General features: G+C 47.6%; 1 protein-coding gene across 1 annotated transcript in view; it reads left to right on the top strand.

The window, feature by feature from the left end:
* Cds1 (CDP-diacylglycerol synthase 1) overlaps positions 1–2,881 on the top strand; it is a 72,182-nt gene extending 69,301 nt beyond the window's left edge. Inside the window, exon 13 of the mRNA XM_085691579.2 lies at positions 426–2,881. Within this exon, the coding sequence (XP_085547705.1) occupies positions 426–555 (130 nt within the window). The 3' untranslated portion in view covers positions 556–2,881. The remainder of the gene's footprint in view (positions 1–425) is intronic.
* The last annotated feature ends 11,103 nt before the right edge of the window (positions 2,882–13,984 follow it).

Raw genomic sequence — 13,984 nt, 5'->3', positions numbered from 1 at the left:
CTCAGGTGAACGAGTGTAGTTCCCCAGGGTATTTCATCAACAAAGTACTTTACGTGGTCTAGAAGTCCCTTTGAGGCTAAAACTTGTAAATTTCTTTTTGTGTCCTTCTTCAGTTTGTCCTGTGTCTCCTGGCCTGAGGGTTTGCCCTTTATCAGGTTGCCCTTGAGAGAATTTCTGTAGAACTTAGGTCTCTGTTCTGTGCCTGCCCTTCCCTCCACGCCTGCCCACTCTTCTTGCGTCTCAAGCCTCAGTCATTCTGGCATGTTGCTAGTGCTCACAAGTGCTGGGTGCTCACGTGGGAGCAGTGGCAGTTCTGTGGCAGTGGCTGCTTAGCCCTTCAGATATGTTTTCCGCAGCCTGCCCTCACTTAGCCCCTGTGCAGATGGTGTGCAAATAGTGCCAACATGTCTTTGCTTCCTCATCAGGGGTCCGAATCCCAGTAAAGTCCTGCAGCAGCTGTTGGTGCTCCAGCCAGAGCAGCAGTTAAACATCTACAGAACCTTGAAGACACATCTCATCGAGAAAGGAATCCTGCAGCCCACCTTGAAGGCGTAGCTGCCCTGAGAGGATGGACTGCCAAGGAGGAGCCCTCAGAACAGCTCCGAAGTCTTGCGCTGAGCCGGCATGGAGCTGAAGAGGCGACGGTTGCAGGTTTTGCAGATATGAATGTCTTTCTCTGAAATTACTGTGAATATTTAACAAACTCGTGATCTAACTGATGAGTGCATAGCAAGTGCCCGCCCGTGAGAGATCCGCCCTTTTCTAAGATGTTTTCCCATGTTAACTTCTCTGCCCTCACATGCTGGATTCTGCAGTTTAGGAGACTTGTGTTTTAAAGATTCAAACACTGTAAGTTGAGCTCCTCTGAGGTTGTGCCTGGCAGTCAGCTCTTATGCACAAACATTGTTGGGAAATGCCTCTCTGTAGCCTCAAGGCTTGCTGCAGGCATCGTGGGGAGCCAGGTCCTGGGGCTCCCTCCTCTGAGAGACTCAAGTATTTCTGAAGGGCTGAGTTAGATTAAAAAAGAAAGAAAAAGAATGATTGTTCACTTTTTTTTTCTGTTTTCTTTTCCTCCTTTTTGTTTGTTTATTCATGGTACCGGGGATGGAACCCAGGGTCTTGCACCCACCAGGCAGGCGTTCCACTCCTGGGCTCCGTCTGGGAGACTGCCTAATTGTCAGAGAGGTAACAGTCTGCTGAGTGGAAACGTCCTGATTTTAAGTAGTTTCAGAATTCGGAGGCTAGAGGCTGAAACCTGTGCCTCTTTTGATTTGTCCAAAAGCAGGTGTGAGCATCCACTTCTGACTAAACTCTTTAAAACCAGAGCCAACTTCCCAAGAGACCCAGAAGTGGCGCCTCAAAAGCTGCGGAAAGTCATCCGGTGGCTTGGTGGTAACCTGTGGATCTTAGTTCCCTGTGAACTGATTCCCTGAGTCCCATGGGGGTTAGGGCTGGGGCGGAGCCCTGGCTGGTGCCAAGGTGAGGGGCTGCCTCCTGCTCTCTGTGCACCTCACCTGGGAAGAAGACCCAGGCCCCTGCCAACTCCCTGCTGGCAACTGTTCTTCCCATCATGTCGTAAAATCCAAGCAGAAATTGTAGCCATTAAGAAGAAAAGCACATGAATGCCATGCCTCCCTGGGGTGGGCCGGACATTGTCACCAGACTGGAGGACACCTAAGGCCCTGGACATAGCTCCTGTACGCACTCTACAGCCATCTTAACATTGCGCGTTGTTGGCCACCCTCAGCCAACGCCTAGTTCTCCACCTCAGTGTTCAGGGGGAGAAATAGATACATTGTAAAGGATATTTTGGTAATGAAAAGAGTAAATATTTTGTTTAAATTAGAAATGAATTTCAGTGATCACACATTCCCTTCCTGCTGTAGATGTGCCTGTGTTCTGAGGCTGCGCCTCCAGCCACCGTGTGTGCTCTCCTCACATGGTGTGTGTGCCGAGCCTAGCAGATGTGGCCCTCAGCCCTGAGAATGCCATCACTGTTGGGTCTGGTCTCTACTAGGTGACTTGCGACCTGGGACTGCACCAGGCCTCCATTGCGTCCTGCCTCTGCCTCGTGACGGCGCTGCCACGGCCGATGGCTTTTCAGTCGGGCCACCTGGGAAGTGAGTTCTGTTGTCCCCCTTCCCACTCCAGAGAAACAGCAAAAAACCTTGTGATAGGAAGATGCACTGAGCGGCTTCAGGACGACGTTGATTCCCCTCGCCCATCACGGTCCTGTGGCATTGGTGAGGTGTTATAAGACAGAATTAGGGAAGCATTGCTTACTCATAGGTATTAAAAGTCAATATTCTCCTAAACAGAGGATGGAATTAGGACCATTGGGGTTACAGTAAAAGCTTTTCTCAATAGACTTTTAGATTGTATACATTTTGCCATGTAAAAAGTAGGTTCCCAATTTTAAGAAAGCTCTGAAGATTGACATTTCTAGTATACTTTTATAGCATGTATATTAAAATGGACTATATTTTAGCAATCACCGGCAGAGCCGGACTCCAGTCAGCGTTCTATTTGCACCAGAAGAGGCTTCAGCTACTGCAGAATGTGGTGGACAGATGAGAGCTGGGGACGCCTTCCACAGTGATGCGAACCTGCTGTGTGGTACCCGCTGCTGTCCTCTTCCACCGTGGGTGGTGCACACTCGGTCTCTGAGATTAAAGACCACCCCCTTTCTCTTAGCCTTCTCTCCTCACTCGCACTTTGGTTGGACGCAGGTAATGCCGCCTCCTTCAGTGAAGAGGAAATGGTAGCAACACTGTATATAAACTGTATATGGGTGAAAGTTTATGATATGTGTCAATCAGTTCTCTGAATCTTTTTACTGAAACTGAGATAGAAAAACAATAATAATAAAAATTCGATGGTATTTTGACTTTTCTGTGCATTTTGTCATTGGAGAAGCATTCCTTAAGCACCAGGCTTCTGAAAGATGAACGTCCTGCCCTGTTCTCACTCGTTTTCTGGACAGCCCCATCCCTTGTCCCCTAGTGTCATTTTGTATACGTCTAAGGTGAGCTCCATTGTCCCTTGCTGATGAGACACATGGGAGGGCCCCATCTGTGTTCGGTGAGGAGGAGCCGCTAGTAACCATTCCTGTGCTCACTGCTGCCCATAGCCAGCGGGAAAGGGTGGGTTGGGAGGGCTGAGCCAAAAACCAACTGCTTTGACTGTGGCTTTTCTGGTAGGACTAAGTGCTTCTTGAATGGTAGGCTGGCTCCCCTTCCCTTGAGCAAACCTGGAATGCCCCCACCAATCCATGTAGTCCAGTGCGTCCTTCTGGAAACAGCACTGAAACTGGGCTTGGGTGGGGGATGAGAGAAGAGTGGCTGCCGGTGCAAACCCCAGGGCCAGGGGAGATGGGTACCACCTGAGCTCCTCTGAGACGCTCCAGTCCTTTGGAACCCCTGTGGAGAAAGGGCTATGCATTTAGGAGCCTATGAAATTCTGCAAAGACAGTCAGGTCTAGACAATTAGCCCTAAACCAGTAGCCATCTTGACAGCCTGGTGTCTTCGCGTACAGGTGTGTTGTGCTTTGCAGAGTCATCAGCACATCCGGGTCTCTCAGTGAAGAGTAGCGTTTGTGTCAGTGGCACGGTGTTCTCCAAAAGCTGCAGGGAGAGTCGTCCAGTGTCCTAAAGCGTAGAGGGGGTATAGCCGATAAAGGGCCTTGTCCACAGAAAAAAATCCTTGAGTCGGACATGCTGTCTGAGTAATTGGGAGGATGGAAAGCCACTTTGTCCCCTTTAGTGGAAGGACAGAGCTCCAAATCTCCCCCTCCCCGATCCCCTTCTGAATCTGTGGGTTTTGGGCTGTCTGTAAACCCCGAGTCTCCTTTACTGTGGGTACAACTCGAGTTTAGTGGATCCCAGTGGTTTTTAACCCTCAGATGGGGCCTAGAAGAGGGCACAGTTTGTAGGGCAGTCTTGGGAAAACCTGTTAATATAGTTTTCATTAGTTTGATAAATCCCTCATAGTTGTGAAGGGATGAGAGAACCAGAAATTTCACCTAGTCCAGGTCAGATGGCTATATTTCACCGGTAAGCCTTTCCCCCACAGAAACTCTGTTGAAATATAATTTACACATGAGGCTGTACATGACAATGCATGCCTGCTCTCTCAGCACAGGGAAAACAGAGGCAGGAGAATCAAGAACTGAAGGTCAGCCTCAGCTATGTAGTGATTGCCACAGCAGCTTTGATCTTCAGGAGAACTTGCCTCAGAACAACCAAAGCAGTTAATTGACGTTCCCAAACTTACTCAACCATCACTAAATGTGGTTGGAAACCATGCCCGTGTTCTTTCCTGTAGTATGACGGGCCGGCTTGTTGGGGTTTCTGTTCCGCCCAGTACCCCACAGCCGGCAAGCCCAAAGAAAATCACACACAGGACTCCATAAGGTTATAAACTGATTGGCCCATTAGGTCAGGCTCCTTATTAGTCCTTGTATCATGTATTACCCCATTATCCTTATCTACATTAGCACATGGCTCAGTACCTTTTCCAGCAGGGCAGCTTACATCTTTCCTCTCCAGTGGTCTGGGCAGAACTGCAGGGAGCTTTCTGCTTCCCAGAATACTCCCAGTCTCTTTGCTCCACCTCTACTTCCTGTCTGGCTTTCCCGCCTATACTGCCTGCCTGGCCAATCAGCGTTTTATTAAAATATGATTGAAAGAATACAGATAATTCTCCCGCACCACTTTCCCAAAGTTCCTGGTGTCCATTTGCGGTTAATCCCTCCTCTGATGCCCAGCTGTGTTGCCCCTGATCCACTAACCTGTTTCATTTGCCTTTTGTGGGCATTGTGTATTAATGGAACCATGATGTGCCATGTTTTGTATCAGGCATAGCATTTTTGCATGTATTACTACTTTTCATGCATATTGAGTTTGGGCAACCCATTTGCCACTTGAGAGGCACTTGCATTATTCCCAACGTGGGGCTTTTATGAAAAACGTTGCTTCCATCAGGGAGGAACTAAACGGAGAAATCTCTGAAGACGCTGGTCTCCGTGAGCCTCTGAATTAGCAAGAAAACTGAGGTAGGGGAGACATGGCGTTGGGTTGCTGTTTCTCACAACTGTGTGTTTTGGGGGGCGGTAAAGGGAAAGTGAGAATTAGATACGTGTTAAATAGGCCCTTCTGGGATCCAAAAGCTTGGAATTCACAGAAGACTCAGAGAGAGGATGGAGATGTCATAGCGAGGTATCTCTTAGGCTCAACCTTTACTACACAGGAAAGGAAAGTCCACGATTCAGCACGCAGATGGAATCTTCGCAGTGGCTTGGCACTAGAAGCTATGATAATAAGGGAATATGCTGTCTCTTAACTGCTTGAATTAGAAAACTGAAAAGCATAGTTATTTCCAAAGTTATCACTGTATCTTGACTTATTATTGTCTGGGCTAGGTTTTTTCGTTCTGCCTCAAGCAAGTCACCTGAGAAGAGGGAACCATAGGCAAGTCTGTGGGGCATTTTCTTGATTAGTGATTGAGATGGGCGGGACTAGCCTCGGAATTGTATGAGACAGCAGGCTGAAGGCTGGAGAGATTCAGTCACAGAGGGTGAGTTCTGTGTGAGGCTCACAACCAAGAGAGACAAGAAAGGTTGAGCAAGTCAGTAAGCAGCGTTCTGCCATGGCTTCCATGTGAGTTCCTGCCTCCCGGCTCCTGCCCTGATGGCTCAGGGCTGGACTGTGACTGACAGGTAAGCTGATGAGCCCTCCCCTCCCAAGCTGCCTTTGGGAATGGTGTTTTGGTCACCACGTTGGTAGAAAGCAAACTAAGAGACTGACCAACTGAGCCTGCGGGAAGGGAAAAGCCCAGGGTAAGCACTCCAAGCCCTTTGTTTGTTTCATTTTCAATTTTATTGTAGATATGTGGATCTCCATATTATAGGGAGAACATTTGTTTAGACTAAAGTCAGACACAATTAGAAGTCACACTTTGACAGTTCTGGTTTGGTTTTCTGTGTGTTTTGTTTTCTGGGGAGAGGGGTAACGAATCCTAAACCAAATATATTGACCTGGGGTAAGAATCTAGTCACATTTAAAAAAAGTCAGGAAGCCTAGGCCCAAAGGACTTGACGGGAGTTCTAGGCGAGAGCACAATGAAGTGGACATATGTTCTTCTCACTTCCAGACAGCAAAGGGAAAGACAAGAGCTTCACACTGACCCCTGAGTTCTCAGGAGAGAACACTTGTAGGCACCAGGAATAATTCCACTCTAAAAGATCTCAAATTTCAGGTTGATGTGGTGGCCCATGCCTTTAATCACAATACCCTGGAGGCAGGGGGCAGGGTTGTGGAGTTGAAGCCAGCCAGCGCTGCATAGAGAGTCCTGTTAAGGGAAAGAAAAATACATTTTTTTTGGAGGGGGGAATAAAACTGAAGAATACCCATTCCCACCATCCCTGTGCTGGGTAACTATGTTAATTTGACCCAGGCTAGAGCCGTTCGAGAGGATGAATCCTTGATTTAAGAAAATGTCTCCAGGTAATCAGGCTATAGGCAAGCCTGTGGGACATTTTCTTAATTAGTGGCTGATGGGGGCGGGTCCAGTTCATTGTAGGTTATGCCAGCCCTGGGCTGATGGTCCTAGGTTCTATAAGAAAGCAGGCTGAACAAGCCATGGGGAGCAAGCCAGTAAGCAGCACCCCTCCATGGGCTCCGCATCAGTTTCTGCCTCCAGGTTCTTGCCCTGTGTGTTCCTGCCCTGACTTCCTTCAGTGGATTGTGGTTTCATCACAGCAATAGTGACCCTAACTAAGACCATCCCCAAATTCCTGATGTCTGAAGGATGGGCACCACCTTTTCAGTAGAGGTGTGTATGAAACACTATTTGGCGGGAACATCACCTTGGCACCCCCAGCTAAGCCCACACTCTGCCCTCAGAGCCCTTCAGGTCAGCTGGGGAGATGCAGCAGCAGCTGCTGTGTTTGCAGTCTACTCAGGAAGGACCCCTAACCTCTGCTGGAGTTAGGAGTTAGGAGGGTGGAGAGGAGGGCGACAGGGAAAGCCTAGGGAGGTCCAGAGGCTAGGGTACCTTCTGCAGCTGCTGGGACAGTCTGCCACTGCCACCTACTTTCTCAACAGATACCTTCATTATCCTGGAAAGTGGCCTGTCCCCAGGTCAGAATGTGTTGGAATAGGAACTTAGTAGCAACATGGAGGAGTGTGGACGGGGTGTTGCTGGTTCCTGCGAAGAAAGCCACTGGCTGCCTGCTGAGGGGGTGGGGAGAGGGGACACATGGCTAATGTATGCACCAGGACCCAAGAAAGTTGGAAATGTACACTAGAAGTTGTAAATAAGTCTTCACCATGGTTAAACATGGGAGCAAACGTAGAAATGTGGGTACATTGCTGGTCGATGGATAAATCATATGTGGTATATCAATTACACAGTGAACCTCTACTTAGCAGTGAGCAGTGCACTGATACATGCTGCAACATGGATGACCAGTCACAAATGCATTTATCTATATAAACACAGACAGAGATACTCGAGACTCTCTCAGTCTACAGCCCTGGTTGTCTCGTTAGTTAGTCTGTAGTCCAGGCTAGCCTCAAACTCGTCAGAGTCCAGCTTCAGCTTCGTAGGATTATAGGTGTGAGCCAGCAGGCTTGCTTATAGTAAGGATATCTCAGTTATTCATGTCGCTTATTGTGGTGCCTGTTATGGGGTTTGTGAGCAGGCAGAATGAGTGGGGGCACCCAGGGCTGAGTGAGGTCAGGGAGGGCTGCTGCCTGACCCCACTGTTGACCTGCAGACAGGGTGGAGGCAGCTGCCTCCCATTTGAGCAGTCAGTCAGGGAGGTGGGGAGGCTTTCTCTTTGTTTTGACTTTGGGCAAAGATGCTTCTCCCTGAGAGAATGAGCATGCTGCTCCATGGACCCCTCCAGGACCAAGGACTTTGAAGGTTTAGTATCAGTTGTCTGTGAAGGTTTCAAAAACAGTTTTCAGGCGGCCTGGGGTCTGGATACACAAAGGCATGAACCCAAGCCCACATGCTGCAGAAGTTGTTCTGAGAAAACTGCATCTGACCTGAGAGCAAAGATGCTTCAGCAGCTGCCCTGCCTGACGTGCTTGGAGGATTTCTGCACCGTGGTGGGCAGGATGGACTGCTAGACCTTTCCACAGCTGGCTGTCCATGAGATCGACAGTGAGCCGCTGCAGAGCATGGCCGTGGGAAGGTACCTGCCCGGACCACAGGACACCCACTGCCCTCAGGAGTGCCGGAACCGTACAGGGAGCTTCACTAATGTCCCTCTGAAGGGGTAGGCAGAAGGCATGGTCAGAACAAAGTCCAGCCGTGAGACGGAGAGAAACCACTCAGGGTTTTAATCAGCGTAGTGGCTCAATATGGCGTTGGTACTGTTGTGTAGAGGAGCTACTGGGAAACAAATGCCACCCATAGCACTCAGTGCTGAGACTCACACTGCTCCCCAACAGCCTGTCTCCCTCTGCAAGTGGAAAGCAAGTGGACAGGAAGAAGAAAGTCACTGTGTGAATAAAAGATGGGTAGGTGTGTCCTCTGAGAGGGAAGACGACCAGGAAACACACGAGGAGGCTTAGTATCATGACTGTTGAAAACAGTACCGTTTCAACAGAGGGTCAAAATTGGCATAAATGGAGATAGTGAAAATAAAGATTGCAGAGCCTAAAATCCTCATACTGGCAGAGGCATGGGAAAGACACCGTAAGTTTACTGAGTTGCTATGGAATGTTCAAGAATAGGGTTTTTGTCTTAACTTTCTGATGGCCCAGCTGAATATCAGCATGAACATGGGGGTTGCTACATTAGACGAAAAAGTAGCATTTTCAATGTGTGGATTTGAAGTTGAACTATAAGGATGTTCGATAATGTGGGAGACTCAGGCAGCAAAGCCAGACATTATTAGCTGATCTGTATGTGTACAGTCACAGCCTGCTTGGGTTGACCTTTGCTCCAGGAGTACTTTCAGGAATCAGTTTACAGAAGAGCGGTTTTCTGTTACGGTTGTAAATGTGTGGTGGATATTACGTTTTCATACTGGGCTGGAACTTGGAGATCGTGCCTAAGTGCAAGCTTCGTCCCTGCACTGTGCTCTTAGCTAAAAGTGGCATTTTCAAGCCCCATCGTCTGAAGATGGTAGTAGTTTTCAAGGAAAGGCCGGAAACGAGTTGTTTTTATTGGAACAACTCTGTCCTCTTCCCTGGGAAAAAGCTGCAGTTTCACTTTGTCTCTGAGCAGGAAGCATGAGAGATGAAGATCAGGGTTGAAGTTCTAATGGTTTATCTTCCTGATATGGCCGGGTGTGATTCTGGGCAGATGGCATGGCCGGGTGTGATTCTGGGCAGATGGCATGGCAATCATCCTAAGCATATGTTCACTGAGGTCACGAAAAGGACCCTGAGAAGGGTGAGCGCTGTGAGCAGAGGCTGGATGGAAGAGGGAGGAAGCTTGTTTCTCATGCACCTCTCTTTGGGAACTCAGATTTCTCTGAAGCAAGGGTGGCTGTGGGCTTTGAGCTCTTTCCACTATACCCAGACCACATGGATGATCAGTTCCCCTTGATTTGCTTTTGGGTTTCATAGTTCAGCACATCATTTCTTGTTAATTTCTGGTGGTTTGAAAGACATTAGCCCCTAAAGGGAATGGTACTATTAGGAGGTGTGGCCTTATTGGAGGAGGTGTGGTCCTGTTAAGGAATTGTCCTGTTAAGGTCCTGTCACTGTGGAGGCAGGCTTTAAGGCCTCATAAATGGTCAAGATACCACTCAGTATCTCAGTTCACTTCCAGATGCTGGCAAGATGTAGGACTCTGTTACTCCTCCAGCACCACATCTGCCTGCATGCCGCCATGTCCCACCATGACAATGGACTGAACCTCTGAAATGTAAGCTGCCCATCCAAATGTTTCCTTTATAAGAGTTGCCATGGTCATGGTGTCTCTTCAGGGCAATAGACACCCTAGGACAATTTCCAAGTTAATGGGAATGTGTTTGAGGCCACACGTACTACTTTGGCTCCTTAGCTTCCCAACACCCAAACTTTACAGCACTTCTTTGAGCATCTTAGTAAATTTTCACATAAGAAACTCGGATACAGAGAGGTTGCCATTCGCTCAAGTAATAGAAGAGAAACAGCCCTGGGCCTGATCGGTATAGCATACTTGTGAGAGCTGTATGCAGTATTAAAATAGTAGTGCTAACAGCTGTGTATGAGCGAAAGTGTAGTTTTGTCTAGGATCATAATGGAAGTTTTTAAAAGTTCTCATTAGTCCCCAACACTTCCGAAGTGTGCCATTCACAGAGATTCAAGTCTCAGAGGGAAGTTCCAATAACTGTTTGTAGCTGCCAATGCCCAGTCCGATTTGGCAGGTGTGGGTGGAAGCCTAGAGAATGTGCTGGAATCTGATTAGCAAGCAAACAAGGTTACAGGCACACGGAACAGTGTGGGCAGCACTTCCTGCATCTTTTCCTTGGGTTGTGGTTCTCAGTCTTTATCCCTCCAGTCCTGAAACCCATCTGTGGGTTAGCATGAAGCCTGCTCTCGTAGAATATTAAAACCAGGCCTGCTCTTATCACCATGCTTGGTAGTTGTCCTGCAGTGCAGGAGTGGTGGGGAAAACTGGGATCGTGGTGGCATCAGTGAACGTCTTCACCACCAAGCGCAGGCAACAAAAACAGGTACAGCTTTGCTTAAGAAATGGCCTTGGCAATAGACAGTGGTGGCACACGCCTCAATTCCAACACGCAGGAGGCAGAGGCAGGAGGATCTCTGAGTTGAGGCCAGCCTGGTCTATACAGGTTTCCAGTACAGCCAGGGAAACACAGAGGAACCCTGTCTCGAAAATCAAAACAAACAAGAATGGTCTTGGTGAACTGTAAAAATGGGGAATTTTGTTCAGTTCAGTTTTGACTTTCAGGAGTCAGCGACACGCTGCAGCTGCTTGGAAGATGCTCCTGGGGTTGAGCTGTAGTGTGACTAGCCCCCATTCTTGGAGAATACTTTCTTTTTTTTTTTGTTTGCTTTTTATTTTTATTTATTTATTTATTTTTATTTATTAAAAATTTCTACTTCCTTCCCCCCTCCTCCCCTCCCCCTCCCTCTCTAGTCCTAAGAGCAGTCAGGGTTCCCTGCCCCATGGGAAGTCCAAGGTCCTCCCCCTTCCATCCAGGTCTATAAAGGTGAGCATCCAAACAAACCAGGCTCCCACAAAGTCAGTCCATGCAGTAGAATAAAAACCCATTGCATTGTCCTTGGCTTCTCAGTCAGCCAGCCTTCATTGCCAGCCACATTCAGAGTGTCCCTTTTGATCACATGCTCCATCACTCCCAGTCCAGCTGGCCTTGGTGAGCTCCCATTAGATCAGTCCCACCGTCACAGTGGGTGTACGCACCCCTCATGATCCTGACTTCTTTGCTCACGTTCCCCCTCATTCTGCTCCTCCTCATTTGGACCTTGGGAGCTAAGTCCAGTGCTCCAATGTGGGTCTCTGTCTCTATCTCCATCCATCGCCAAATGAAGGTTCTATGGTGATATGCAAGATATTCATCAGTGTGGCTATGGGACAAGGCCAGTTCAGGCACCCTTTCCTCTGCTGCCCAAGGAACAATCTGGGGACCTCTTGGAGAATACTTTGTACTCACAGAACAAGCAGCAGATGCCAGCTCTGTGGCAGACACATTTGTGATGATCAAAAATGAGCATGCCACTTCAAAGACGACCATAGACATTATTGATTGTTAATGACAAAAGTTATGTTGGAAGGAGTGTTTACTTCCACAGAACTTAGAATTTCCTATGGTGCTGGTACTATTTTGGTTCTATATATGATTTCTCTCTCCCTATCTATCTATCTCTCTCTCTCTCTATCTCTCTATCTATCTATCTATCTATTTATCCATCCATCCATCCATCCATCCATCCCTCACATAATGGACTATGTGAGCACCTTGAAGATCTTCAGATTCTGCAGCAGCACACAGATCCCTATGACATTGGCCACTAGCATTTTTGTAGCACATCACAAGGCTTTCTGGTTATGGAGAGGGAAAAGACACAAGACAGATTTTATGATAGGTTCATTGTTACAGATATAGATTCTTGATAAGAGTCAGCATTGTGGTGCACACTTGTGATCACAGTATACATTTGGGAGGCTGAGGCAGGAGGATTGCTGGGAGGCTGAGGTCAGATGGTACTGCATAGCGAGACCCTATGTAAACCAAAGCAGAGGCTGGGGGATGGCTCAGTGGTAAAGTGCCACACAGTCACAAGAACCTGAAGTGGGATCTTCAGAAGCACCCACGTAAGGATGAGGCATGCAGCACTGGAGAGGGAGACACAGTAGAGCTTGTTGGCCAGCTTTAGTGAGAGCCTGTCTCAAAAGATAAAGTGGAGGGCTGGTGAGATGGACCAGTAGCGTGGATGACGCCAAGCCTGGAAACCTGAACAGAGCAGACGACCCAGGTTGTCCTCTGACTTCCACGTATGGGTCAGGACATATATGCACACATCCAATGAACCTAAGATAATGATTTTAACGAAAAAAAAAAAAACAAACAACATAGAATGGAGCCCATAGTGGAAGACCCTGATGTTGACCTCTGGCCTCCACCTGTACACACTCATATGTGCACACAACACACACACACACGAGAGTCAGAACAACTCCATTCTGTTTGCATGGGGTTGTGTGTGCCTGCTGAGTGGAGGTCAGAGATAGACGTCGGAGTTTCCTCGATTGCTCTGCGGTTTGTTGTTCTGAGGCTGGATCTCTCATCAAACCCGAAGCTCTGATTGGCTAGACTAGAGCCTGAGAGACCCCAGGGACCTTCTTGGCTCTACTTCTCCAGAGCCAGGACCGCTTCACCAGTGTACTTGTGTTTTTGTTTTCCTAAAAAAGTAATTTATAGACACATGTATTTGTTAACATGGCTTCACATTTTAACTTAAAAGGCGTTACTATGCCAGGGGTGGGGGCACAGACCTCATTCCTAGCACTTTAGAGGCGAGCAGTTGGATTTCAGTGAGTTCCACATCAGTCAGGCCTATGTAGCAAGGCCCTGTTTAAAAACAAAAGTTACTAAATATATTTTTACATCTTGGCTTTTATAAGACTTTAAATATTGATGTATATTAACCAAATGAGGAAAAGCTATTTGAGGGTTCTCAGAAAATGTTCAAGATGAGTTGAGACCAAAAGTCGGCAGCAAACTGTGTTATTCTTGATGCTCTTTGTGTGAAGGCAGAGGACTTTGAAGACAAACTAGAAATAATTGAGACAGTCTAAATAGACTTAAAGAGTCTTGTCTGTTTCTTCCCCTGGGAATACGGCTACCTCTAAACTGATGGCGATGACGATGACCTGGTGAGTCCTAAGTCTGGGAGGCTGAACTGGAAGGAACAGCTGCTCACAGTGGCTGCAGGACTTCAGAAGATGGGTGGGGCGGGACACACGCACACACGCACACACGCATGCATGAACGTGCACGCACACATGCGCACACACATGTACACACACGCAGAGGTGCTTTATACAATGATGAAAACAATGCTTAGAAAAATAAAGAACCAAAATTATGCAAAAAGGTCATTGATAGGCCAATTTAAATTTGAGAGCATGCCTCCCAGAAGCCACTGGCCTCCCTTTCTTGCCAGCCCCACGGTCGCCAGCCTGGTAGTCCAGTATGGTGGGAAAGTCCAGGATGTAGACAGGCAGCCTGGTTCATGAGGATGAGCTGTGACCCACACAGCTAGTCTCTGCGATTTAAGCAGAGAGGAAAGAAGTCTGCACAACCAGAAGACATTACATTAAGTAGAGGAGAGTTATCAGTTTTTTCTTTTCTGAAGAACTTAATTTAAAACAACTTAAATTTTTTTTTTGGTAAATAGTAGGTATTTATTTGAAATGAAAAAAATACTTAAGTACCTGGACTATTGCATTTCATCATGGATTGTAATTGTCTACCTTTTTGCATCAGACAAAG

Source organism: Myodes glareolus, chromosome 8 (genome assembly GCF_982192425.1).
Source record: "Myodes glareolus chromosome 8, mMyoGla1.1, whole genome shotgun sequence".
Classification (NCBI taxonomy): Eukaryota; Metazoa; Chordata; class Mammalia; order Rodentia; family Cricetidae; genus Myodes; species Myodes glareolus.
The sequence above is the reverse complement of the archived record's forward strand: the minus strand, read 5'-3'. Positions and strand labels throughout refer to the sequence as shown.